The following is a 27,618-nucleotide window of genomic DNA, read 5'->3' as shown; positions in this document are numbered from 1 at the left end:
AATAAATAAAACCAAACCAAAATTTATTTCTTTTCCACTTTACATCTAATTATACTGTTTATTTTTTTTGTAAAAACAAAAAACAAAAACAAAAACCCAATATATACAATGTATTTCAAGGTTCCCAAGGTGGACTGCGCCTTCCATCAACTTCTGTTTCTACATGGTAGAGGACATCTGCCAGAGTGTGTTCTACCACAGCGACCCAGCCCATGTCGCTGATCTGTGGAGAAGGAAGAGGGGTGGGAGAGAAGAAGTCAGTCATCTCAGGGAACCTGTCTTGTTGCGTTACAACTCCAGCCATCCCTGACCATGTTGGCTGAAACTCAATGGAAGTTGAAATCAAACGTCCATAGTTTATTTTGAACTTTTTATATTCTGCCTTTCCATTAATTAAGCATCTAATGCGGCTTGCACATCAATGACATCAAATTAACCAAACGTTCTGGTGAAAGTAAAACTAGATGATAAAAAAGGCAGTGGCAGAAGACCGATGGGCCATCCATTTCCAATGTTATTTAGTATCTGTATGAAGGCACTAGAAGTGATCAGCAGGGGAACTGGGGCAAAGGACCACCTGGTGACTATCAGCTCTATTTTTCTGCCACAATATCTCCATCAGAATTGGCCCTGGATGCCTTGGACCAGGGTCTGGATGCAGAAATTGGCTGGGGGGGGGGGGAGAGATTGAGTTTGGATGCCAGGAAAATGGAGGCTCTGTGGGCAAGTGGCTCCCATGACTGAGAAACAGGCCCGTTGCAATGGGGATTTGAAAGAGTAATGGAGATGAGTAGTATTTTGGCCTGCATGCTCCAGGTTTCTGCATCAGGTGCAAAGAACATGTGCAGATCTTGCAACTTCCATCATTTCTCGATGAATGGGTTATGCTGGCAGCAGATGATGGGAAGGCCTGTTGCACACCTACCCTGGCAAAGCCCAAACTTTTTCCCCTGCCAGGTGGTAACTGAAATGGGATTCTTAAAACTATTGGACTCCAATGAGTGTTCCTCTAAAACGGGGGGGGGGGGGGCAACTCCCGAGAGACTGTGATTAGCTTTCAGCATTAAAATCTGGTGATGATCTACCCCCATTTTTTGGGGGGGGGGGTTAGGTGAAAGTTGTTGAGCTGAGGAAAGGGAGCCAGAGATCGACCCATGATCTACCAAAACCTTGCCGGGATCTACCAGTAGATCCCGCTCGACCTGTTGGGACATCTCTGCTCTAAAACAAGCATTGATAATCCAGATGTTTCTGGACTCCCAACTCCCGTTGGCCAGAGCAGTTGAGGACAGTGAGAGTTGAGGTCCAGCAACACAAGGAGGGGCCTAACCCTACAATGAAAACTGCTTGCCACAAACACACACTCTTTGAGGTCAAGGGAAGAGCTTGTGCTTCTTTTAAGGTGGCAATTCAATCATAATCCAGAGCTAATTTTGCTCAGTGTTTCCGAAGTGCAATGCAGTATGGATTGTATCCAACTAGCATTTACTTGGAGCAAAACGCACTGAAATGAATAGGCCTACATTAGCCATACATTTTCATGGGTCTACTCTGAGCTTGACTGCATCTTTATGTACACACAGGAGTTCTGCATGGCTGAGCGAGTTATTGGCTACAGAATCTGGAAACTGCCACAAGTCCTTGGAATCAAGCTCCAATTATAGGTTTCTAGCTCTCATGACAAATGCTTAGGAACATGACATGGTGTGGGATATTGTTTCATTTACCACATATCGCTCCCTTCATCCCTGTAGCTCTACATCCTTGGTCTAATTCACATATTTTACTCCTACTGCTGAAATTTAGGTTTCTGGGTCAGTGAATCTGGGGATCTTTTTTTAAAATAAACACATAGAATCTTAGACTCTCAACACACAAAGACTTGAAGTTTCCATTGTCCAAGAAAGTCACATGTCAAAATCATTCTGATATTTCTACTTACTGGGCGGTAACTGATATCTCTTGGTGGGTATTTGAAGTAGGGTCCAAAGTTTATAGAAACCTATAAAAGGAAAAGGATCCAGCTTAGTGCTATTGGGGGGAAATGGTGCTATGAAAGACACCTAGATGACAAGGATACTTTACAGAAATTTTAACAGGATCGGTGAGTCTGGATAACTGCTAGTAAAATAGGAAAATGAAGAATTGGGGGGGGAGAGGGCAAGAAGACAATTAAGCATAATTTAAATACCTCCTTTAGGGAAGCTGAAGGAAAAGAACCAGTGCTAGTCTTGAAGCCAAAAAGTGACAAAGATCTCCATGCAGGCAAGAGAGCAGGTTGGTAGAGGAACAGGACCCTCCCACTGGCATAGAAACCAAATGGGCAGCCAGAGGAGAGTGTATCCCAGGGGCCAGGCCCCTTAGCCCTTGGCACTGGTCTAAACAGGTGGTGAGGAAGAGGCCAGGGAGAATCTGCACATTAGCACATTAGCACCTGGACCTGTCAACTGTGAAAAGCTTGGAACACCTGCTTACCACAAGCACATAGCTAATGTTCATGCCAGTGTGGGCCTGGTTTTTGTTAAGGATCCAAACGACACTCTTTGTTTCAAATCCAAGAGTTATCAGATGAACTCATGATCAGCCTTCCACTGGTACATACCGTGCAGCCTTTATACAGAGAGACGGCAGGGAAATAAACACCTTCAAAAATATCTTTGTATGCAACTCCTTGGCTGGCACCATTTTTATAGAAGATTATCTGAAAAGAGACAGACAGAGATCACACAAGGAGGCTTGCACTCCTCCTTTAGGGGACAGGGCTTGCATACAAACGCCAACTTACTTGGCTTCCGTGAGCTTGTTTTAAACTCTTCTCAGCTTTATCCACGAAGTCCTTCTCTTCGAAGTACAAGTAGCTTTTGAACTTGATCAAAGCCTAAGAAGGTAAGCAGTGGAGTAGGACAAACACCTTAGTCAAGGCACAAAAATGCAACTAAAATAGTGAAACACAAACACAGGTTATTGAGGTAAAAAACCTCCACGCTTGCCAAATCCTGTGTGGAACTCAAGACACTTCAGTGAGATGGTCCTTGCTGTTTATGACAGACTCGGAGGCTGAGGTGGTAACACCAGGAATGCACAATGGGACTGTGAGAAAAGCAAGGCAAGGCAAAAACGAAAAGTGTGTGTACTTGAATAGATGGACCACCAAAAAGGGCTACATTCTGTACCTTTCCCATTCAGCCTCTTTGCCATGAAGCAGAAGGATCTAGTCCAATTTGTATTAGAGGTTAGTAAGAGACCGGAGGAGTCTACTATAATAGCTTATTATAGTATATGTATTCTCAGGACAGATCACATAGTGATAAAGGTCAAAGCTTGGCTGAAGTCTCCCCTTTAAAAGAGCACACCCCTTCCTTACCTTATCTTTGTAAGTATCTGGTAACGATTTGGCAGTTTCGGTTTCATCTGGAAGGCTGATAAAAAAACCAAGCACGTCTCCCTGGCCGTAGCTTGAGGAATAATGTTTACCAATTGACTGGTGGAACTTTGTGCCTTTCTTGCTGCGCCAGGAGTAACTAAACTTGTCATAGCCAAGGGGAGCTTGAAGGTTTCCTGTGGAAAACCGGAGGTTCACAATAAGGTACCTGCCTGGACTTACATGCTATCTATATATAGTCAGAGGTCTCCTGGGAAGGGGGAGCAGGAACAAAGACAAAACGTTATTGCCAATTCCTTCCTGGGCAGGGAGGTGGTGGTGCTGGCCCAGATTTCCTTGCCTGCAGCGATGTACCATGGCAGCCCTGCTGTGAGGGCAAGCAGGCAGGCAGAGGAGTCATGCCTCGGTCCCCCGAGGACTGCCATTGTGTTAGCTGCACTGATGCAACAGACCTTTGGAGATCCTAGAATGGATCCCACAGCGAGGCTTGAAGGCCTATGATGCAGCAACCTTACTCAGCAGGCCTGGTAAGCGCCAAGATGGGAGACCATCTGGGAACCTTAAACACATTGCCTTGAGTTCTATGATGAGAGAAAGGCCAGGTACTAAATGTCAGTAAATAAAGTGCAGGGGCGTCGGGCTTACCTAGCGGCTGAGACCAACCAAGCCTGGCGGCCGTTTCAGGAGGCATCTCATCCACAGAGATCTCAAAGTACCAGTCTCCTTTCCGCACTCCATGTGAGGCTCGTACCATGGAGTAGCCTTTTTCTCCTATGACTGTCAATCTGTCATCTGAGATCTTCAATTGGGGAGCTGCAGTTGTTGGAATAAATAATAATAAAATTATTTTTACCCCACCCATCTGACTGGGTTTCCCCAGCCACTCTGGCGACTTCCAACATATATAAAAACATACTAAAACATTAAACATTAAAAAGCTATCCTATACAGCGTTGTCTTCAGATGTCTTTTAAAGGTTATAATCTCCTTGACATCTGATGGGAAGGCATTCCACAGGGTCGGCACCACTACCGAGAAGGCCCTCTGCCTGGTTCCCTATATCTTCACTTTTTGGAGTTAGGGAGAAAGAAAGAATACTTAAAGCCTTCTGCATGTTTAAAATATCAACTGTGAGCAAGTGAAGCACCAAGGACTGAAATGTTTTAAGATCTCTCCTCTTTGTTGCACCATCATCATCATGTCTTAGGGCAGGTTACAACAATTGTAAATTCAATATTAAACTCAGTGAAAACCAACTGCAGTCACAGGGGTAAGGTGGGTTGTGAAAACACAGGTCTCAGGTGTATTAATCAGAAATGATATAGTGAAGGTGCCAGGCACACCTCTCTGAGGAATTTCACAACCTAGGAGTTTCCACAGAAAATGCCCTTTCCTGAGCCACAACAACCCCTTAATTTCTGAGGGTGGTGGAACTACCAATAAGGCCCCCTCTACTGATCTTAACACCTGAGAGGGTCTGTAGGAAAGAATGTTATCTTTCAGATATTTGGGGCCCAGGTCATTTAGGGCTTAAAACACTAAAGAGAAATGGGTTATATGAGTTTCAAAAGGACCTCCTGTCAGTAATCTGTCTGCTGTATTTTGGACCAGTTCAAGTTTCCAAGTCGTCTTCAAGGGCAGCTTTTAAAATTATGTGCAGAGCAAGGCTGTTTAAGGCCGTAGTCTTATCTGTGCACCTTGAGTCTATTCTTGTTGTTACTTGCAGACGGGTAGGGAGGCCGCAGATGCAGAGCTCAGCCCCCTTTCCTCTGCACTGTGTAACAAACTAAACTGCAGCACACTGTAGACCGAGACTTAAAGTAATGTGTGTGCACACAGACACCCCAGGGAGACCTTTGCCTCTGTTATAGGATGCAATTTTGAATCCTTCAGCTTCCTCTCAATGTGGGCCTCTCCAGCTTGGATATTTGAAGCAGAAATTGTCAGGGGATGGGCGCTGCCTTGTGACACCCAGCAGAGTCAAGTTAGGCATGCTGCCGTTATCAACATCATCATTGTAAATGCCACACAGACATGCAAAGTATGTAAGTCTGAAAAGCCTCTATGCAGAACACTCTTCTCTTGGTAGCCTGAAGCCTGTGGCAACACAGTGGTTAAGAAGCAGAGAATCTATTCCAGTTTTGCACCAGTGCCACATCTCCTGCAGCCTTGACCTATATGTGTGGGAAGAGCTCTATTCCGTACCTCGGTCATGCAGAGCTAGAAGGACTCGTTCGTATAGGCAGGCTCTGTAGAGATCTCCAGGAATAGGCTTGCCTGCCCAGCAGTCTAGCTCTAGCTTCTCTGGGTCAGGGGCATGAGGGTCAGGCTCAGCCAAAATGTAACGGTATCCATCTTTATTAAAGGGGTGTTCCAATGGGTACCCGTGAGGCGGAAGACGCTGGGCGGAGAACATAGGATCACTGGGAAATGGAGAAAGAGGCATTGAAAGTCTATGGAAGCGCAGCTGATGGGAGGTAAGAACAAGAAGTTGGTCATTCAACGTTTCTCCTCCCCGAGCCCCTGCCCTGCTTTTGCTATTACTTATATAGATGTAAGAAGGAAGGCCCCTAAGAGTGCATCATCAAATTTTTGGCTTTTCGTTTCAAGTAGCATGCTCAACACTGCAGGATGCTTCCCCCCAAATTACCAAGCAAACAACTGCAGCAAAGGCAGGCATGAAACAGAGCATATCAAACCCCAAAGATCACCTAAGAAAATATATACAGCACTTTTAAATTTGCAATTCATTGTATGATCTTTAGAATCACAGAATGCTTTGTATGATCTTTAGAATCACAAGACGGATGGCCATCCAAGTTCTGTTTAAAAACCTCCAGGGAAGGAGAGACCACCATCAGGCCCTGGAGATCTGAATACATTTAAAATAGCTAGGTGTTCCCTTACTACCTCTTGTCCTATCTTGGGCTGCAGTTCCCTCCTTCCATCATTTATTCTGTTATCACCAGGTTGGGCATCTCTTTCCTTTTGGGTGAAGACAGAGACAAAGCAGGTGTTGAGTAGTTCCGCCTTTTCTCTGTCACCCAATAGCAGCTGTGGGGCCACCACTGAGAAGGCCCTGTCCTGTGGGCTTGCTAACTCAATTTATTTCACCAGTGGGCATACAAAGAACCTCAGGAGCAGATATTAGATCATAGGCAGTGCCAAATCATGGCAGATAGTCTTTAAGGGAATCTGGCCTCATCACAGTCCAACTGGTTCAAAAGGGTCATTCTATGCCAAATCACATGGTGCTATGTGCTCTCACACAACTCAGATTTTCTTCAATTTTTTAATGATTTAATCTGAAATTAATTTTTAAAGATTTTTTGGTCCAAAATTGGGCGCAGGATAATTTTTTGAAAATCTGAAGTGGTGAGAGCATGGTCAAGTATTAAAATCAGGTGATTTGGCGTGGTATGACCCTCAACCTACTACTGGTAGCATCTAGGGGGCTGCATTTTGCACCAGCTTGGCATTTTCTTTTATCACAGACTTTCCTCGCTTTTCTACTGTTTAAACTGAACCATATTGTGTAGTTTAGCACAAAAGCAATACACAACTGTAGTCAATAAATTATTGAAAAAGGTTAACATGGGGACAACAGTTACTCCCTTTCCCTGATTATTTGCATACTAAATGCAATCTCCTTTTTTCTTACCCAAATGGGCGGGGTACAAATAATAATAATTATTTGTTATTTATTATTATTAGAAGAGTTTTGATTTGATATCCCACTTTATCACTACCCTAAGGAGTCTCAAAGTGGCTAACATTCTCCTTTCCCTTCTTCCCCCAAAACAAACACTCTGTGAGGTGAGTGAGGATGAGAGACTTCAGAGAAGTGTGACTAGCCCAAGGTCACTCAGCAGCTGCGTGTGGAGGATAAAATAATAATAATAATAATTACCTCCTGGTTTTCTTGGTTGCACCTGTAGTCCCTCCATCTTGCTGCTTGCGTTTGGCTCCTCTTCCTTTCCCACTAGTTCCTGCCACAATACCCCCTTGGGGAAGAAAATGCCACAAACATGTCTGTCATTTGAAGATACAACTCAAAGAGAAAGAGAGAGAGAGAGAGAGAGAGAGAGAGAGAGAGAGAGAGAGAGAGAGAGAGAGAGAAACAATTCAACATTCCCTGGATGCGTTTGAATCTCAACAAAACCAGACATTGTTCAAGCAGAAGCAGAATTTTCGTATCTAAAACGGTTTACATTTTGTTTGCTTCTTGGACTGTACTAAGTATAGCGTCAATCAAAGTGGCATTTTGACTAAGACAGAAGAACCTTAACACATCAAATGTCACCAGGCATGTATTAATTTAAAAGCAAGTCATTGTCATCCCTTTTATGGAGATTCGAAACACATAAAATGAAAAAGGGAATTGAGTCAGTAAGGGAAGAGGAGGAACAAATAAGCTACAATCAGATTGTCATTCATTTCAACACTACACAAAATCAGTGCTCAAATCATGGGGAGAAAAAGTCAGGGGACCCTTAATGAAATCCACAACCCTTATACCATGGCGTCTTCCAGGTTTTGACAAAAAAGCCTTCCCATGACCTGGGCAATCTTCTAAAAACAATTACTATGGGTACCAACACAAAAGGTAAGAGGGCCACCCCCTCAGTCCCCCTGTGATTTGAGCACTGCACAAAATAGTTAAGATACACTTGGACACACGATCTCTGCATCAACTGTAAGCATCTGCCACTCAAAGACAGCAAACTAGAAAAACCAAAAGCACAAGATGTTTCTCTGCAGTGTTAGAAACGGATCGTTGGTGGTACCAACAGCTTGATAGTCCACGTGACTCTCCCCCTGCCCCTTCTTGTGCTTGTTTATCTATGGGCCTTACAGATATGTATGCAACATGTGTGTATGCCAGTGAAACAACAGCATCTACTTTGTGGGGGAAGAATTTGCAGCAATATTGGAGACTGAGGGCTCAGACCATTTAGGACTTGGAGAAGGTATAAACAGTTGTATACACTACAAAAAGCTGCTAACAAACTGAAAGGTGCCAAAGAAGATTGTCAAAGGAATCATACAAAAAAAATATTTAACTGTTGATTACCTGTACCGTAACATATTTTGGGATGGTTTTTACGAGAAATGAGACACAACCCATGTCTCCCTCTATGTGAGACTATAAAGCCTGTGTGCTCCCGAAAGTGTGACTCGGAAAGTACATGAATACATGACAGTAGTCTGGAAAGAGCTCAATCACAAGGCCAGGCCTGGACAACATAACAACCAAATGTTGGCCTGGCTCAGTGAAGACGCAAAAAGCAGCTATGGGCTCCTCTCTGAGACCCTGCAGGTTTGGCCTTACATGACGTGGGAATCAAGCCATCAGCTTCCAAACTGGTCACAATCGTGACACTTACTGCATCACATGGAGGAAATTCAGTGTTGCCACATGTGTGCCTGTCTCTTTTAATACCAGTTTTGGACTTGGTCACTGGAATGGAAGAAGTGACTGCTCAAGTGTTTTGTATCATGCTTATGTTCAGAGAGCGATTCCAATTCACTTGAGATGACTCTGAGTGTTGAACTGTTCTGGATTCATTTGAAGGGATGTGCATGAAATATGAGCATCAACAATAGACGTCTCCATTATGTACCCTTCCTGCTGAACCCAGAGCTAAAAGTTTTTTGTACTGCAGACAACCACCTTCAAACAGTAGCATAAGTTGCCATAACTACAAGTGTAGCAAGCTTTGAAATCAGTATCTCTCTAGAAATGGAGAATGCGGCCTCTGAAGGGTGTATTATATTTTGCACAACCATGGCTCATAATGCTTGTTCTAGCTTTCTAAACTTGGGTGAAAAAATCAAAACAGAGACCTTCCACTTTCTAACTATACAGTGCCCCTTCTCAATGTGAAACCAGGGAACCAGCTCTCTCTCAGCATGGCAGAATGGGAACCTCTTAGAAATGTAACTCTCCAGCATATGACTGGCTCCTATTCTAAAACTGTGAAAACAGCTTTCATTTAAAAAAAGCAAACTGGACTTTGGAATTGTCACAGTGGCCGGAGTGGACTACTTCAGAGTAACGACGCTACGCAGCTCTGCATTTTATTCTTTTATTGGTGCTGCGTATTTACAGTGCTCAAGTCATTGCTATTTACACGGAGCGATGTTGTCAGTCGGTTTCAGAACCTCCTAATGGCTTTTGGCGCGTCTTTCTCCAACACAAAAGCTTTGGCAGACCCATCCTCTTGCCCCTCCTCTTCCTGCGTAATTCTGGAGTTGGGGGGATGGGTCTTCCCCCCTTACTTGCCCCTTCCTGTCCCACCTGGGACCCTGGCTCCTCTACCTTGCCTGAGCCTCGGACACGACTTCCTGCTTCCCCACTGGAATCGGAACTCTCCCTGCTTTCCCCTTTGCTCGGGGACGGGCTTGAACTCAGGAGGGGAGGGACTTCGCGATATCCCCTGTCCCTCACATCCACCCCCCTCCCAAGCTCTCCTTCACCCCTCCCCAGGCCCCCCCCATGTGTCGGTGACGACTGGAAGCCTAAAAACTCGGTGCTCTCCGAGCCCGTTGGTGTGAACACCTCCCCCCAGTCCTGCGAGCCCCCCCCTTCCGCCTGGGAGGACGGGAATCCCAAAAAGTCCGTGGCGTCAGAGCTGGTGGGGGTAAAAATGTTTTGCCAATCTGCTCCTTCCTCTGACTGGGTGGATCTTGGCGACACCCATACCTCATCCTCTGGTTCCTCAAACTCCGCTTCCCAGCGCCATGGTGAGCTGTTCTCCCGTGCCTCCTCCTCCTCCCCCTCCCTTTCCATGTGCCAGGGCTTGGGTCTGTGGGGAAAGAGGGCGTGAAATTCTTCCACCAAGAATTCCTCCTGTATCTGAGTGGCGGGAACCCATTCATTCTGGGACGGTGGAGCATCCTCCCATGCCATGAGGTACTCCAGGCCCCCCACCCCCCACCTTGAATCCAGGATGGCCGTGGCCTCATTGAGTTGCTCCCTGCTTTCCCTCTCCCCCCCTCCCTCGGGGGTTTGTTCGCTGTCTCTGAGCCTGCTGCTTTCCCTGTACGGCGACAGCAGCGATCTATGAAACACTGGATGCACCCTCATGTCCTCTGGCAGTGCCAGCCGGTATGCCACCGGGTTGACCTGTTGCGTGACCGTGAAGGGGCCCAGCCATTTGGGTGCCAGCTTTTTGCACCTCCCTCTGGTGGGAAGGCCCTCCGAGGACAACCACACCTTGTCCCCCACCCTGATGACCTCCCCTTGTCGCCTGTGGCGATCCGCCCCCTTTTTGTACGCTTCCTTGGCCCTCTCCAAGTGTTCTCTGAGCTGCTGGTGCACCGTCTCCAGTTCCTCTGCCCAATCCTCAGCCTGTGGGCCCTCCTCCTCCTCCTCCCTCTCCCTCTCTGGGAAAGATCTGAGGTCGCGCCCGTAATTGGCCTTAAAGGGCGACACCCCTGTGGAGACGTGCACTGCATTGTTGTAGGCAAATTCTGCTAGTGGCAAGCGATCCACCCAGTCCGTTTGCCGCTGGCTGACGTAGCATCTCAGGTACTGCTGCAGAATGGCGTTGACCCTCTCCGCTTGTCCGTTGGTCTGCGGGTGTCTAGCCGTCGACAAGCTGACCTCCACCTGCAGGAGGTTCATGAGCCGCCGCCAGAACCTGGAAACAAATTGGCGGCCACGATCCGAAATAACCCTTAAAGGTAATCCATGCAGTCTGAAAATGTGATCAACAAACAGTTTGGCTGTCTCTTCTGCCGAGACTGCCCTGGCACACGGTATAAAGTGACACATTTTGGACATGAGGTCCACCACCACCAACACTGCAGTCTTACCCCTGGACGAAGGCAGATCTGTGATGAAGTCCATGGACACCACTTCCCACGGCCTGTGTGGTGTGGCTAAGGGCTCCAGCAACCCTGGTGGCGCCGCTCTGACCACCTTCGCCCGCTGGCAGGTGGTACAGCCCCTTACATAGTCTCGAACATCTTCCCTCACCCCTGGCCACCAGAAGTGTCTTATGACTAGGTGAGTGGTCTTGTCCCTTCCAAAATGCCCCGCTGTAGGGTTGTCGTGCATCTGCTTGAGGACCGTACGTCGAAGCTGGGTGGTGGGTAGGTACAGCGCACCCTTGTAGAAAAGCAGCCCTCTGCGTTCTGCAAAGTCTTTTGCCTGCTCCCTCCCCCCTCTCAGTTCTCTGAAGATGCGGTTGGCAAATTCATCCGCTGCCGTCAGTGCTGTGAGTTCTGCCTCGCTCACCACTGCTGCTCCGCAGGACCATGCCGACGGGGGGAAAATGTGCCTTGGGGCTGGTGGCGCCTCCTCCTCCATGTACTCTGGCTTGCGGGAGAGGGCATCCGCCCTGACATTCTGCTCTCCTGGGATGTAGTGTATGGAGAAGTTGAAGTTCGAGAAGAACTCCGCCCACCGTATCTGCCGCTGGTTGAGCACCCTGGCAGTTCTCCAGAACTCCAGGTTCTTGTGGTCTGTGCACACCTGGATGGGGTGCTTGGCGCCCACCAGGAAGTGTCTCCAGTGCTGGAACGCCGCGTGGATCGCAAGAAGTTCCCGATCAAAAACTGTGTAGTTTCGCTCGGGCTGGGTCAACTTCCTGGAGAAGAAGGCACAGGGTCTCCACTCTCTGTTGGCGTCCAGTTGCAACAAAATGGCGCCCACAGCCTTATCAGAAGCATCTGTTTCAATGCGTAGGGGCGCGTCCTGAACCACGTGGAACAGGTTCTGGTCTGAGGCGAACACCCTCTTGAGGCTTTCGAACGCTGCTTGCGCCTCTGGTGTCCACCTGAACTTCTGCTTGCCTCTCAGGCAGTCAGTGATGGGAGCCGTAACTCGAGAGAAGTTCTTGATGAACTTCCTGTAGAAGTTGGCAAAGCCTAGTAGGCGTTGGGCATCTTTGCGCGTCCTGGGGCTGTGCCAGTCCAGGATGGTCTGCACCTTGTCCTTGTCCATTGCCAGCCCCTTGTCTGACAGCTTGTAGCCCAGGAAGTCCACCTCCTTGGTGTGAAACTTGCACTTCTCCAGCTTCACATACAGGTGGTTCTCCTTCAGGCGCTGTAACACCTCCCTGACGTCCTTCACGTGCTGCACTGGGTCGTTGGAGTAAATAAGGATGTCATCCAGAAAGACCAAGCATTTCCTGAAGAGTAGGGACCCCAGGACGTGGTGCATGAAGGCCTGGAAGCATGCTGAGCCCCCTTGCAACCCGAAGGGCATCACCAGATATTCAAAAGAGCCCAGAGGCGTGAACATCGTGGTTTTCCACTCATCGCCTTCCCGGATCCTGATCAAGTTGTACGCCCCCCTCAGGTCTAGCTTGGTGAAAATCTTGCCTCTGCGTGCCGCTGTCAGGAGATCATCCACTCTGGGCATGGGGAAAGCCACTGGCTCTGTCACCGAATTCAGCCGTCTAAAATCCACCACAAGACGGCGCTGTTGCGTGTCTTTCTTGTCCACCCAGAAGACCGGGCTGCCCCCTGCTGCCTTGCTTTCTCTGATGAACCCCCGCTTGAGGTTCTTGTCGATAAAAGCGCGCAGATCCTCCAGTTCCTGGTCTGACATGGCGTACAGCTTGGCTGGGGGTATAGTTGCCCCAGGCACCAGGTTGATCTGGCAGTCAAAAGGCCTGTGTGGGGGCAGGTGGTCGGACTCCGCTTCACTGAAGACCTCCTGCAGGTCCCAGTATGGTTTGGGTATCGCCTCACCCCCTTTGACGTGCATGGTGGCCACCGTGGCTATCGGAGGCCCCTCCCCTGGTTGGTGCTGCATGCAATGTTCCAGGCAAAAGTCCGATCCAAAAGTGATGCATCTCTGATGCCAACTTATGGAGGGGTCGTGGCGCGCCAGCCAGCTCATGCCCAAAACGATTGGGGGGTCTGAGATGGTGGTGACGTTGAATGCCAGTGTCTCTGAGTGCCTTCCAACCGTCATTCTCATGGGGGGGGTTTGATGAGTGATGGCCCCTCCCAGCAGCTCTCTGCCGTCAATGGTTGCCACGTGCAGAGGAAAATCCAGCTGCAGAAGCTGGATCTGGTGCTCTTCTGCAAAGTTTCTCGAGAAGAAGTTGGCTGAGGCACCACTGTCAATTAGGGCGAGGACCGTCAATGGATAGCCATTTGGGAGCGTGAGCGTCACTTCTAGAACCACTCCTGCTCTGGGAGGGGTGGGCTGGCTCTGCTCCTCTCTGTGCGGGTGGGTGGGCTGGGGCTGTTGTCTGCTGACTGTGCCTGGCTGCCGCCCCTTGTCTCCTGCAGCCAGGCTTTCCCGTTTCCCTGCTGTGGTGCTGCGTCAGTGGGGGAGGGCACAACCGTTCCCGCCTTTCCTTGCCACTCCCTGCGATGTGGGCAGTCTCTGACGAGATGCTGGGGGGAGTTGCAGAGAAAGCAATTCCCACCCCTTCCCTCCTTGCGTCTTGACGCCGCTGGGGTTTGAAAAGCCCGCGCGCGCGCGCTATCAATCTGCATGGGTTCCTGGTCCTGACTGGCCCCAGGCGTGGCTTGAAAGGGTTGTTGAGGGAGTGGCTTCTCCTGCGACCGTGGGAACCAAGCCCGCTTTGCGCGCGTTGCTTGCTTGTCGCTCCATCTGGATTCCTGCCTCACCCCCACCGCCAGAGCCGCTTTGCTCAGTTGATCCATATTACTGGGCTTTGGACCTCTCGAGAGCTCATCCTTCACCTCCTCATGCAACCCCAAGTAAAACGCCGCTTGCATTGGGGCAGACTCCAGATCCCACCCCAATCTGTGCACCAGCATGGTGAATTTCGCCCAATACGCGCGAACTGTCATATTTCCTTGGCGTAAATTATGAAGTTCCTCCTTAGTCTGGTCCATATGACTATCGGACGAATACATCGTTTTCAAACCTTCTAGAAATAGTTTGACATTCTTCATGCAAGGATTCCTTGTTGCAATTAACGGTCTTAGCCACTCCCTGGCCGCCCCTGTAAGGTGCTCCACAATAAACGCTACTCTGTGCTCATCATCAGGGAACTCATCGTGGTGCAGCTCAAGAGCATACACAATCTCAGTCTCAAAGCCCTGAAACTCCTTCGGGTCTCCATTGAACTTGCTTACTAGGGTCCCGGCTCTCCTTCCTGGCAGCACTTGGACTTGGGGTGCCCCTCCCGCCTTGTTTTTCTCTGCATCCAGCTTGTTTTGGAGGTCTACCGCCACCGCCCTTAAATGCTGCTCTTTTTCCTGGAGCTCTCTCACCTGTTCCGCAAGTTGTAGCCGGTCGTCCTGGACCTTCTTAGTCTCCTCTTTAGCTGCCTTCAATTCTCCCTGCGCCTGCAGCGACAGCTGTTGCAGTTCTAGCTGGGCTTGCTCAGCGATCTGCCGCCACTTCTCCGCCTCTGACACGCTCATCCCGGCAACTCCAAAGTAGCCCAAAAATGATTAGGAGGTTGCTGTCACAGTGGCCGGAGTGGACTACTTCAGAGTAACGACGCTACGCAGCTCTGCATTTTATTCTTTTATTGGTGCTGCGTATTTACAGTGCTCAAGTCATTGCTATTTACACGGAGCGATGTTGTCAGTCGGTTTCAGAACCTCCTAATGGCTTTTGGCGCGTCTTTCTCCAACACAAAAGCTTTGGCAGACCCATCCTCTTGCCCCTCCTCTTCCTGCGTAATTCTGGAGTTGGGGGGATGGGTCTTCCCCCCTTACTTGCCCCTTCCTGTCCCACCTGGGACCCTGGCTCCTCTACCTTGCCTGAGCCTCGGACACGACTTCCTGCTTCCCCACTGGAATCGGAACTCTCCCTGCTTTCCCCTTTGCTCGGGGACGGGCTTGAACTCAGGAGGGGAGGGACTTCGCGATATCCCCTGTCCCTCACAGGAATCATCATCGGGTTTGTACTCCAACCTTCCTTCAATGAGCTCTGAGCAAGAAACATTGAGGGGGGGGGTGAATTTTAGCCTCAAAACAATCTTGAGGAATAGGCTAGGCTGAGAGATTGGGACTTGTCACATGGAGCAGTGATTTAAGCCAAGGCGTCCTGAGCCTAAGAACAACAAACTCTCTCTCAGGACAACTTAGTTTACAGTGATTATAGTAAAGCTCACCAAATAAGCAAAGTAAAAACTGGTTGTCTGAATCCAAAAGTCAGTGTTAGCACAAACTTTGTTTTGGTTGTAATTGTTTTAACACCTCTAATTAGGCAGAAAACCAAAAGGTGCAAATGTTCAAATCAATTTCTTAAAAGCCATTTCCCCCATGCATTTCTTATTTATTTATGCTTACAGCTTGATTGTTTCAGCTCAAAATGGGCATCAATGTTTCCTTGCCCTGAAACAACCCTGTAGGGAAGATTATCAGTATTCCTATTTTACAGTTGCTGAGGCTGAAGAGCCAGGGACATCTCAAGGCCTCGCAACAGAGGCCAAGTGAGCAGAATAAAATAAACTTGGAGAAAATGTGGGTTAAGTGACGAGTGAAAGGCAGAATGTGACCTCTAAAGCTTTAGATGCTTCACATTAATGTGTAATTTGATGCGCCATTTTAACTGTTACTCCCATAAATGTATATGACAGCCTTGGGATTAATTATTTTAGCATGTAAAATGATTGGCAAACAAGAAAGGAAGGAAGGAAGGAAGGAAGGAAGAAAAGATTTTGTGAACCACAATACTTAAGTTTTTAAGAAGCTGAAAAGTAAATATTCACCTCCCAAAGAGGCTCCACCTGAAAGAACAGAAGTTGCACCATGTAGTTGTCAAGTTTTTATGAGAGAAAAAAGAAAACACCACAGCATGAAATGGAGATAAAAACACTTATATTAGCCCTGCACATTACCAGTCTGCAAAAGTTATTAGCCTGATTTTAATTTTTTCCCTGCTAACTTCTACCAAGTGAGCTGATAGAGGAGGGATGCATCTCTGCACCGTGAACCTCTTTGTGCTGGCAACAAATGAAAGGGCCAGTATGGGAATGCAGCAAACCCACAGGCAACAGGCAAGAGGCAGAGGGACTCCTCCCTCTTCCAGCAGCCCACCAACTCACTTGCACAGTATTCCTGCTAGGGTGACCAGGCAAGTTGCTAAATATCAGGAGAAGACACCCATCTATATTGAAGATCCTGAACAAGATCTGCAGTACTTTAGGCTCAGCTTACATGAAGCACAATCCTCCGGGAAGTTCGCCTGCACAGCCTGCTCTGAGATCAATGGGAGATGTGCAAGAACACAGCCATGCTAATTTTTTATAAAGAAAATCCAGATCAGAGTTGAGAAATTTCTAGCTTTTTGGATTTACAAATTCTTGAAAACATAGCTACATACAGTGAAATACAACCACAGATTCATTTTGCTAAATTTTGGGGGGCCAACTGGTCAAATTCAATATTCTTGGGGTATCTGTCAGCTAGTAAGACTGAAGTAGACTTATTGAGGCATATTAGTCAAATGAAATCCCCCTCAATCCCTCTCCCAGTAAGAATAAAAATGAACTCCACTAGTCTTATTATCCAAGCCTACATACACGGAACACAAATTTACATTAGTAACACTGATCTTTAAAGAAATCAGATACAATTAAATATAAATAATGCAACACAGAAACAGGATTAAGTGGGCTGTTTGCCACTTCTAGGGTATTCTCAAGATTAAGCTAGTTATGGCTGCAATCCCATGGATGCTACTGGAGAGTCGGCCCCATTGAATACAGTGGCACTTCCAAGGAAACATGCACAGGAATGCCATGTAAAGGCGATGCCATTTGAGCAATGAAGAAGCTGTTAGGGCTTGAGAATTTAAAATGTGCCATTCAGATTTCCCCACTTGGAAAAGAAAAGGAACTTGCCATTCAGACTTCCGGTGGTAGATACAGCACTGCTCTGTTTCTGGTTATCATATGCAGGGCCAATATTAGCAAGATCCTAAAAGAAGGAAGAATTAAATACACACCATTAAAAGTTACACGCCTTGGGCTGTTTGCATCAAATCTCACTGCTAAAGATTTGAGTATTTTCAAGATAAAGCAGGTCTTTTACAGCACAATCCCACCAGAGTAGGGACAGCACAACACTCCCAGAGTGTTGACTCCCAGAGTGTTGACTCTGAAGGAAATCCCACTGTATTCAATGAAAAAATCTTAGGATACAGCAAGCCCGCAACTTAAGCATATTTAACTTGCATGCATTCAGTTTTATGAACTTGGCAAAAAAAAATTAACAAAATTTTAAAAGGGGCGGAAAGGGGCCATGTGTCTGGGGAAAAACTTTGGCAATCCTACTTGCCATTGAACCCACTGTATTTTGACTATACAGTCATACTTCATGTTACGTCCTCTGTGGGTTATGTCCTTTCAGGTTGCGCTCCGTGCCGAACCCAGAAGTACCGGAACGGGTTACTTTCGGGTTTAGCGCGCGTGCATGTGCAGAAGCACAAAATTGTGCTTTGCGCAGAAGTGCTGAATCACAACCTGCGCGTGCGCAGACGCGGGTTGCGAACACTGCGGGTTGCGAACGTGCATCCCACACGGGTCACGTTCGCAACCCGAGCATCCACTGTACATGATTCTGGCTTTAGGCACAATTCCCATAATGTAACCCCCGCATGAGTTGCAGGCTTAGTGTGCTTTAAAAATGCATAAACCTTACTCAGTTTATTCCCAAGCACATGACATACCTGGTCTAAGAGTCCAAATTTGGGGTAATCTTCCTCTGGATCTTTGCTTCCTGGGTCTGGATGCTCTTTCACCAAGAACACGTCCCTTTCTTTACACTGGAGTAGAACATTCAAACAAAATCATGTGCTAATGGAACAGTCAAAAGTATCTGGGATGTTATGTAGTGTGGTTTTTTTCTGCCATGAAGACAGGCACTTATGGCGGCTGAGATAAAATAGAGGACGATTGAGAAGTTTATCTTTTAAAAATAAAGGGTACAGTAATGTAACAGGTATATTTTTAAACCAGTGGTTTGTTGTGTTGTTGTTTTTTTAAAAAATCAGCTTCTTAACCAAGTTTTAATAAAAAAGAAATTTGCAATTTTGTTATGTCCCACTTCATACGTACGTTTGAAATACATTCACGAGCACAATTCAAAATGTTAGTGCTAATCTTTAAAGCCTAAACAGCCTTGGCTCAGTATACCTGAAGTAGCATCTCCACTCCCATCGTTCTGCCCAGACACTGAGGTCCAGCACCAAGGGCCTTCTGGCAGTTCCCTCATTGCAAGAAGTGAGGTTACAGGGAACCAGGCAGAGGGCCTTCTCGGTAGTGGCGCCTGCCCTGTGGAACGCCCTCCCGTCAGATGTCAAGGAAATAAACAACTCTCTGACTTTTAGAAGACATCTGAAGGCAGCCCTGTTTAGGAAAGTTTTTAATGTTTGATGTTTTATTGTGTTTTTAATCTTCTGTTGGGAGCAGGGCCGTAGCTAGGGTGTGGCGAGGTGGGCCCCCGCCAGGGGCACAGGCGATGGGGGGGGCATGCAAAATCGGCTAAAAAATATGCCCATAAATATAAATATCAATTATTGTCTCATAAGAAATGGTTTTAAACAGAAGGTGAACTGAATGGGTGGAGTGGGGGGTTGGAGGAGAGGCGAAAAGAAGAGCTAATTTGTCGGTGGCTAGGCGGCGCAATCTGGACGGTTCTGCCAGGGGTGCAAAATCACCTAGCTATCGCTCTGGTTGGGAGCCGCCCAGAGCGGCTGGAGAAACCCAGCCAGATGGGTGGAGCATTAATCATCATCACCACCACCATGACTTACCATTGTTTTTACAATATTATTCGGCCAAGTCATCTTCCCTGGTCTTTGTCGTGTCGTCATACACTCCCAATACTTATCAATGAATGGTATAATATCCTGTTTGAAATCAAAGGCAAAAAAGGCAGAATATTTTATTAAACAGATAAAATGGGGTTTTGGGGAGAAATTTGGTAATCTATACCAGTGGTTCCCAATCAGCTAAGTACTGAGGACCCCGTTTTTCAAACGTTAAGCCATGGACCTCCTACTTTTGAAAATTCTGATATCTCTATGGTAGTTTTTGTTATGTGAATGGTGCCACAGACCCCCTGGGTGGATTACACAGACCACCAATTGGGAATCACCAATCCACATGATTATCTACTGGTACTTATTTCTAGCATTTTAGCAATTAGTAAAGAAGGTAGGCTTCCCAAAACTTTTTTTGAAATGACAGAAACAGTAAAATTGATGGATATCTGGAGAGTTAAGCACCCATTTTAAGAAACAGCAGTGTGTAATATTAGTGGGCAAAGATTAAATAACATGAACTAAATTCACCAATTCCATGAAAGCTTACTGCAGTGTGCATAACTTGCAGCGTATAATCTGTGTTTTCCAATGCAAAAGGCACATTACTGATGAAGGCACAGTTAAGAACCAAGGCCTTTGACAGTTTCCACAAACTAAAATAATGGAGATAATGAGGCTCTCTGTGAGGATAGCAAACGTACATACAAAATACAGTGGAACCTCGGTTTTCAAACATCTTGGCCATCGAATGTTACAGGAGCCAAACGCCGAAAACCCAGAAGTGAATGCTTCCGTTTTCGAACATGCCTTGGAAGTGGTGCATGCTCTAGTTATCTCCCGCTTGGACTACTGCAATGCACTCTACGTGGGGCTACCTTTGAAGGTGACTCGGAAACTACAACTAATCCAGAATGCGGCAGCTAGATTGGCGACTGGGAGCGGCCGCCGAGACCACATAACACTGGTCTTGGAAGACCTACATTGGCTCCCAGTACGTTTCCGAGCACAATTCAAAGCGTTGGTGCTGACCTTTAAAGCCCTAAATGGCCTCGGTCTAGTATACCTGAAGGAGCGTCTCCACCCCCATCGTTCTGCCCGGACACTGAGGTCCAGTACTGAGGGCCTTCTGGTGGTTCCCTCGTTGCGAGAAGCCAAGTTGCAGGGAACCAGGCAGAGGGCCTTCTCGGTGGTGGCGCCCACCTTGTGGAATGCCCTCCCATCAGATGTTAAAGAGAAAAACAGCTCCCAGATTTTTAGAAGACATCTGAAGGCAGCCCTGTTTAGGGAGGCTTTTAATATTTAATAGATTATTTTATTTCATTTTTCTGTTGGAAGCCGCCCAGAGTGGTTGGGGAAACCCAGCCAGATGGGTGGGGTATAAATAATAAATTATTATTGTTATTGGAAGTTGAACGGCTTCTGAGGCACATTTCTCATTTTTCCCCCATTGAATTTGCCGACAGCCCTTTGATCCTCGGTTTTTGAATGTTTCGGAAGTCAAACGGTCTTTCGGCATGGATAACGTTCAAAAACCAAGGTTCAACTGTACAAGGATAGGATTTAGTTTTCACTGATATGGCACACCTGTTTTGAACTGTACCATTTCATGTGGAAGATAAAGGGTTGCATAACCATCCTCCACAGGCAAAAATTCCCTCCGGAGGAAACCTGCTCTCTGCGAGATGAGTTCTAACTTTGCTGTCCCCTAAATTCTTCCACATGCTTCAAAGCATACAGCATGCCAAGAGCTACAGCTGTGAAAATTAACCCCTACCTTATCTTTTGAAAACATTGTTTTCGGGTGTTCATCTTGGGTCCTCGATTGCCATGTTAAGTTTGCCAGTGCACTAAGACACATTTCCTTCAGATCTTCAGGGAAAGAACAGATACAGAAATGAAGCAGGCTATCTTTGGCTGCACTGCACAAGCAAAACATACTACTATGACGGAAACATCAGGTGATGAAAAGGTTCTTGGTGAACTGGGAAGGATGCAGAGGGCTGGTGAAATAGTTTGTCAGGAAAGGAGCAATCGGGTGGGCTACAAATCTTATAGCTCTGGGCAATGTGGAATTTCTTCCAAATGCAGCAACTACAATACAAACCCTTCAAGCTCTCTTTGCTTTTGGCAATTAGCTAGATGTCTCCCAGAATGCCACACATAACTCACAATGGAAGATTCGAAATTGTTCAAAATGGCATAAAGGCCGGACATAAGGGCCATGGCTCATTTGACTCTTCCTGTGAACAATTTTTATATAAAATCAACAAGGAGAGAAAAGAAGGTAACCAAAACACTCAATATTTAAGTGAAATCAGAGTTTTTAGTGGCCCAGCTTTAGAAGAATTTGGAAACTTATTCATGAGGCATTTTAGAATCTGCTGCATTTGGTAGAGACTTCAAGGTAGCATATTAGAATTGGGTATCAGCAGCTTTTGGCAACATGGTCTTTGATTCATATCATAAAACCTTTCACCCTGGTTAACTGAAATCATTTCTAGCCAAGGATTTTTGAGATTCAACAGGTTAGCGGTCTGCCATGAAAGAGGATATTCTCACAGTTATATTGAAGACTGTCATATACATAATGAGAAAAGGTGAAATCATGATTTAGCAAGTTTATATGCATGCTAGGGATGGCGGCTACCCTAGATAATCCTGCCCTTTGAAGGTTAGATACTTTGAAGTATAGGAACAATTAAAAGACAATACACTTTCATTTTCCCCTTGCTTGCTTACTTGCTTGTTTTCTTAAGAAGTATGTATTCCCACTGTGATGACAAATATTGCAATGGAAACTGTAGTTGGTCATAAAAGGCAGACAGGCTCTGAAAAACAAAAATGCAGTGCTCCTTTTCTTACTTTACAATAAGTAACGAGTACTGGCTTGTGACAGAAGAATAAAATCCCCATCGATTTTTATATAATTAGAGCTAACAATGCTAAAGAATTTAAGATGAAAAACAACCTTAAAACCTCCCCACCCTATTTTTAACCACTCTTGAAGTTTGGGTTCCAGAGTGAGTTTGAAGTGTCTAGAGAGGCAGAACTAAGAAACAAAATACAGTACAGTATATCAAACTTTCATGCAACTTTCCCACAAAGACACTGAAATATAGCCTAATCTATGCATAATGCTCTTCAAATTATGGCCCATATTCAACTTCTTCCCATTTTAGCCGTAATCCCACCCCCAGATCCTTCTAAAAACAGCAGCTAAGGAAGCCACCACAAAAGGTGAATAGGCTGGCAGCCCTCTCCCCAACCTCTGTGTAGGTCAAGCACTGATCTACAATCTACTTAAGATAATGTACTTGCATTTAAATATTCCAGATATTGGGGAAGGGCAGTAGCTCAGTAACAGGCTCTACTTCACATGCAGAAGACGTCGGTTTCAATCCCCGGTAACTCCTGACATATCCCCTGCCTGAAACGCTAGCGTGTTGCTACCCAGTATAGTCAATACGAAGCAAGTGGGCCAATGGTATAAAGGCAGCTTCCTGTGTTCCAGGTCTAAGCAAGTGCCAAGACTCAATGCAACAAAGAATTCCCACCTCAAGCCCTCAAGAGAGACTGCACAGTGACCTTGGGGGTTCCTATCTTTCAGTAGAGCCTGCAGACTGGCTCACTTGCTTGAGCCACCTGAAGCCCCCTGCTTGGCTAACCTCACTTTTTGTGCATGAAAGTTGCTGCATTGCAGTGCAAAGTTGGAAAAGAATGGCTTCAAATGATGGAGCTGGAAGATACTAACTTTGTGGGACCAATCTCTCCAATTCACATCAAGTTAGCTGAGTATATGGCCTACAAATCAGCTTTAAGACCAGTTCATTAAAATTCACACAACTACAAAAATATTTTTCAAGCCCCACTTTGTTTATTGACTCCGTGGAATGTGGCAATTCAGCTCAACCTCTTTGGCTCCTTTTATTTAGAATGAGCCAGCAAAATAGCCTTTGCTTGCTCAGTTTAAGTCAAGGTTGTCAGCATTTCAGGGAAATACCAGCAAGCAAATAGAAGTTCAATTTTTCATGGAATTTAAAAAATATGTAAATATCCAAGACTGTTATTCATAAAGAGTATATTCGGGAGAACTGAAATAGATGGGTTTTCTCAAATTAAGTAGGTTAAGTGCTGTGTTTGGCACAATTTGTTTTACTTCACAGGTCTGTGTGTGCTCGATGCTACACAAACAGAGAGAAGCAATGTCCTTGCCACAGTTCATTATGCAGCAAGTTCATCAGGCAGCAGAGTATTAAAAGAAATCATAAAACTAATGCCTACAAAATAATGTTTGCTGCTTCACAAATCACATGCCAGCCAAGATGAAACCAAGGTTTTAGCTTAAGGTTAAAGTAATTGAAAACATATAAATGAGTGGATATTGTGTATTTCTTTCACAAGCTGAGGGTTGGAAGAATTCTTGGGCAAGCCTGCAGTTTAACCACTTGATATTTACTGGCACCATGAACTATTCAATAACGTTCAGCCTGGACATCAAGAAAATGACATGCAAAACTCAACAAAACAGAATCAAAGTTTTGTCTAAGAGATTAATATTTCTGTGTAGAAAATCAGTTGCTACTGTGTTGTTGTTTTCTCTTTTTATTTCTTACAGTGGAAAAATCATTTATCATATATTAGTCTTTTGGTGTTTACGTTGAGAATACCTTGCTGTGCACGTATTCGCAAAAAAGCTATTAAGGCATATGGCTAAAAAGCAAGAGAGAGATTCAGAAATAGGATTTCTAAAGTCAGCATAACCCAGTGCATGGCTACTTGGGAGAAGGTATCAGTATTTTCAATGGAGCTTTCTCATAGGTAGGTATAGGACTGAAGCCAATGAGCAGTATTCCATGCAACACTATAATGAACATTCCATCTGCACAAGCATTGCAGCTTGCCAGACAAAACAATCTCCCCTCTCCTCCCCCCATGCATTGTTCATGAGAGGCATGGGGAAGCCCTATGATGCAAGCGGACGTCCTCACACCAGTCTTGTTAGGTGAATCCTGCCCAGTGCCTTAGGTAGCATTTTTCTTTATGGCTAGCAGTTTTGAGAGAGAAAACTAACGCTCTGCTGTCATAGAAAATTAAAGCCCCATTGATTTCAGTGGTGCTGACTTCCAAGTAAATACACTTAGAAAACGATTAGGTAGCTGAGCTCATACTGCCCTCTTCTGGAATTACAAAACTTTTCATACAGAAATTGACAGAACATTTAGAAAGTTCTTTAAGATGTGTGTATTAGAAGGACCAAACTAGAATCCGAGTACAAACAGGAATCACATGGCTCAAAATGGAGGAAAAACTGCAAATACTACATACGTGGTATCAATGCCAAATGTTTCTGCCGTAAACCATTTGGTGCAAATTCCACACTGCAGCTCAATTTCTCCCAGCTGTCGTCCGTTCTCTTCATCTACTGAGCCGGTCTGATTATCCATAACTTCAGAACTGTCGCCAACACCCTCCTGTAACAACATTAGTGCAAGCGTACCAAAGGAAGAACTAAGAATAACATCTATTATGCTTTTATCCCACCCTTCCTCCATGGAACCTGAAGTGGTATATCCTCACAACAACCCTATGAGGGAGGTTAGGCTGAGAGATCCAAAGTTACTTCATGAACTGTATGGCTGTGATTTCTACAGTCTTAGTCCAACACTAATGGACACATTTCAATGCCTCTTGCTAGGCTAGTTTTGCCAGAATGGAAGACACAAGTTTTGACATTAATCTCATTTAAGAACAATTGCAACAAGAATGGGCTTTTTAAAACATTAGTTTTCCATGATACAGAAACACGAGATCACTTCTACATCTTGGTACAATAAGCTTCCTTTCCCAAACTGAAGGCAGCCCTGTTTAGGGAAGTTTTTAATGTTTGATGCTGTACTGTTTTTAATATTCGGTTGGAAGCCGCCCAGAGTGGCTGGGGAAACCCAGCCAGATGGGCGGGGTATAAATAAAAAATTATTATTATTATAAAATATTATATTATTAATTTGTTTAAATTCTGGTTTTTAACAACTTTGTAACTGTAAAAAATAATTGTAAGTCGACTAGAGATTGCCCTATGTTAAGATGCGATTACTGTATATTCCTGCATATAAGACTACTTTTTAACCCGGGAAAATCTTCTCAAAAGTCGGGGGTCGTATGTCTTATACTGCGAGTATATCCCAAACTCTATATTTTAACTGGAAAAGTTGGGGGTCGTCTTATATGTCCAGTTGTCTTATACGCTGGAATATACAGGTATTTAATTTTCTAGTCACTTAAGTGGATGGAAAACAAACAAGCAGCAAAAACACGATGTGTTCTCCAAACTATATAGTGAAGTAAGAGCAGAAAACTTTGTGGGTAAACTTTGATCACACCAGTCCTACAGAGGCAAAGGAATTCACTTTGTCTAGGTTTGCATTAGCATTCCACATTGAAATAATTTTCCACCCTGGGATAGGAATACAATGATCCACTTTAGCCCACTATCCAGGAGCAGTAAAAGACAAATATGTTGCACTTCAAAGAAAGGTGGCCAAATTTTACCAAATTTCTGAGTTATCAGTTATTAAAAACCAGTACGAAGCATGTTACAACAGAAAGTGTTGGTTCAAAGAAACCCCACCATGAACACTGCATAATTCATCTGATACACAGATTGGACAGGGGTAAGCAATATGGAATCTCAAACCCTCCTACCACCCCAGTATGCTGTTATCCTTCTGGTTAAAAGGCAATCTGCCAATAAGTCAAAATTCTCATCTTTAAAACCTTCTCATCTTCTCCCACTCCTTTATAATAGCCATGTTGTTCCTTTGCAACACAACTCATCAGCAATCCCTAAGTAGTGCATGAGATTTGTGCAATGAATATTTTGCTTTACTTTTGGAGAGCTTAAGAACATGCCTTCCCTTCCTTCACCGACTACAAAATAGTCTGACAAGCATGACGATGACTGACGCTTTAATCATGTCAGAGGCTCCTTTAACAGGCTTTGTGGGTGCATGACTGTTCTGTGGTGCCCAATATGACATCCAGGGACTAAAAGACTACCTCCAAATCACCAAATAGTTTATTAACAGGGCACATAGCTTTTCCCATGCATGTGGTATCCCAGCAGAGGAGATTCAGTTCACATACCAGTGCATCCTTTCCACTGGAAGATTCCGTCTCCATGGTGGCAGTGACATCAGCCAGGGATGCATCCCCCCTGAAGGACACAGAAAGTCATCATCATGTTTAGTACACTTTTTATGCATTGTAGAATCACAGAGTTGGAAGGGACCTGGACGGTCAATGCAGGAATCTCAGCTAAAGCATCCATAACAGATAGCCACCCAACCTCTGCTTTAGAACTTCCAAGAAAGGTTGATATGCAGGCAGCTATGAAAAGAACATACATTAAAAAAGAAAGGCGCACACAAAACTACTGCTTTTGAATTATGGTGCTGGAGGAGACTCTTGAGAGTCCCATGGACTGCAAGATCAAACCTATCCATTCTGAAGTAAATCAGCCCTGGAAGGACAGATCCTGAAGTTGAGGCTCCAATACTTTGGCCACCTCATGAGAAGAGATGAGAAGAGACTCCCTGGAAAAGACCCTGATGTTGGGAAAGATTGAGGGCACAAGGAGAAGGTGACGACAGAGGACGAGATGGTTGGACAGTGTTCTTGAAGCTATGAACATGAGTCTGACCAAACTGCGGGAGGCAGTGGAAGACAGGAGTGAACAGGGCCAAGAGAATGGCAGGGTGAGCACATGCCACATGGATGACAGAGCAAGCTCATTTCCCGCTGCTCCAGAGGGCAGGACCCGAACCGACGGATTCAAATTGCAAATAAGGAGATTCCAACCATAACTTTCTGACCGTGGGAGGTGCTCCATCAATGTGGAACCAACTCTCTGAGAGGGTGGCAGGCTCTCCTTCACTGGAGGCTGGATGACCATCGTTGAGATTCCTGAATTGCAGGAGGGTTGGAACAGATGACCCCTGGGGGACCCTTGCGACCCTGCAATTCATGGCTGAACTTGGAATGAACTCTCTTGCTCAGGTAAAGCCCCATTCCTGGGGGGGGGGAGTGTAGAAAGCTGGCGCCTGCACGCAGTATGAACACCGGGAGGGAAGCAGCAATGGGGTTCTGGGTTCAACAACAGAGCCTGCGAAAAAGCACCAGGGGAAATTGCTGCAAGGTTGGGGCGGCCAGAAAGGCGGACGCAGCTGATTGGGCAGGACGGCACCGCTCTAACCAATGAGACGGAGGCCCGAGAACCTCGACCAATAGGAGCAAGCGGCGGGAGCCGCGGCTCCCTAGCCAATAGCAGCGGCGTTGCCCGCTTTTCTCTCTCAGCCGTTATCGCCGGGCCTCACCCGGTCTCGGAGTCCCCTGTCCCCTGCTCCGCTGACCCAGAGGCCTCCCCGGTCGTAGATTCCGGAGCCGCCGGAGGAGTAGCCTCTTCTTCTCCTCCCTCGTCTGGCGCTGAAGCCGCCGCTCCCGCCGCCGCCATATTCCT

At 46.0% G+C, this 27,618-nt stretch overlaps 1 protein-coding gene across 2 annotated transcripts; it reads right to left on the bottom strand.

The window, feature by feature from the left end:
- On the bottom strand, nt 1-27,615 carry ASH2L (ASH2 like, histone lysine methyltransferase complex subunit). 2 transcript variants are annotated; one of them, XM_035139624.2, is made up of 17 exons: nt 27,476-27,615; nt 26,247-26,316; nt 24,429-24,574; nt 21,843-21,931; nt 20,878-20,972; nt 19,092-19,187; nt 18,006-18,101; nt 17,179-17,254; nt 16,045-16,062; nt 7,293-7,386; nt 5,588-5,805; nt 4,028-4,195; nt 3,365-3,558; nt 2,786-2,878; nt 2,603-2,701; nt 1,943-2,002; nt 1-223 (listed from the first exon to the last, which is right to left on the bottom strand). In XM_035139624.2, exons 1-17 carry the CDS (start codon nt 27,610-27,612, stop codon nt 116-118), a joined length of 1,857 nt encoding a protein of 618 aa, XP_034995515.1. In that variant the 5' UTR covers nt 27,613-27,615; the 3' UTR covers nt 1-115. The 2 variants fall into 2 exon arrangements, with proteins under 2 accessions (XP_034995515.1, XP_034995517.1); XM_035139626.2 differs by lacking the exon at nt 27,476-27,615 and adding an exon at nt 26,975-27,403.
- Nucleotides 27,616-27,618: the final 3 nt, after the last annotated feature.

Source organism: Zootoca vivipara, chromosome 15 (assembly GCF_963506605.1).
Source record: "Zootoca vivipara chromosome 15, rZooViv1.1, whole genome shotgun sequence".
In the NCBI taxonomy this organism is placed as follows: domain Eukaryota; kingdom Metazoa; phylum Chordata; class Lepidosauria; order Squamata; family Lacertidae; genus Zootoca; species Zootoca vivipara.
The sequence above is the reverse complement of the archived record's forward strand: the minus strand, read 5'-3'. Positions and strand labels throughout refer to the sequence as shown.

Excerpts from the sequence above, each read along its gene's own strand:
- ASH2L (XM_035139624.2), bottom strand. The coding sequence starts at position 27,612 with ATGGCGGCGGCGGGAGCGGCGGCTTCAGCGCCAGACGAGGGAGGAGAA. Across the intron at positions 20,973-21,842 it reads CTTCTTAAGAAAACAAGCAA|ATCTGAAGGAAATGTGTCTT; the intron begins GTAAGCAAGCAA and ends CTTTCCCTGAAG. Across the intron at positions 4,196-5,587 it reads TCTAGCTCTGCATGACCGAG|CTCCCCAATTGAAGATCTCA; the intron begins GTACGGAATAGA and ends CAACAACTGCAG.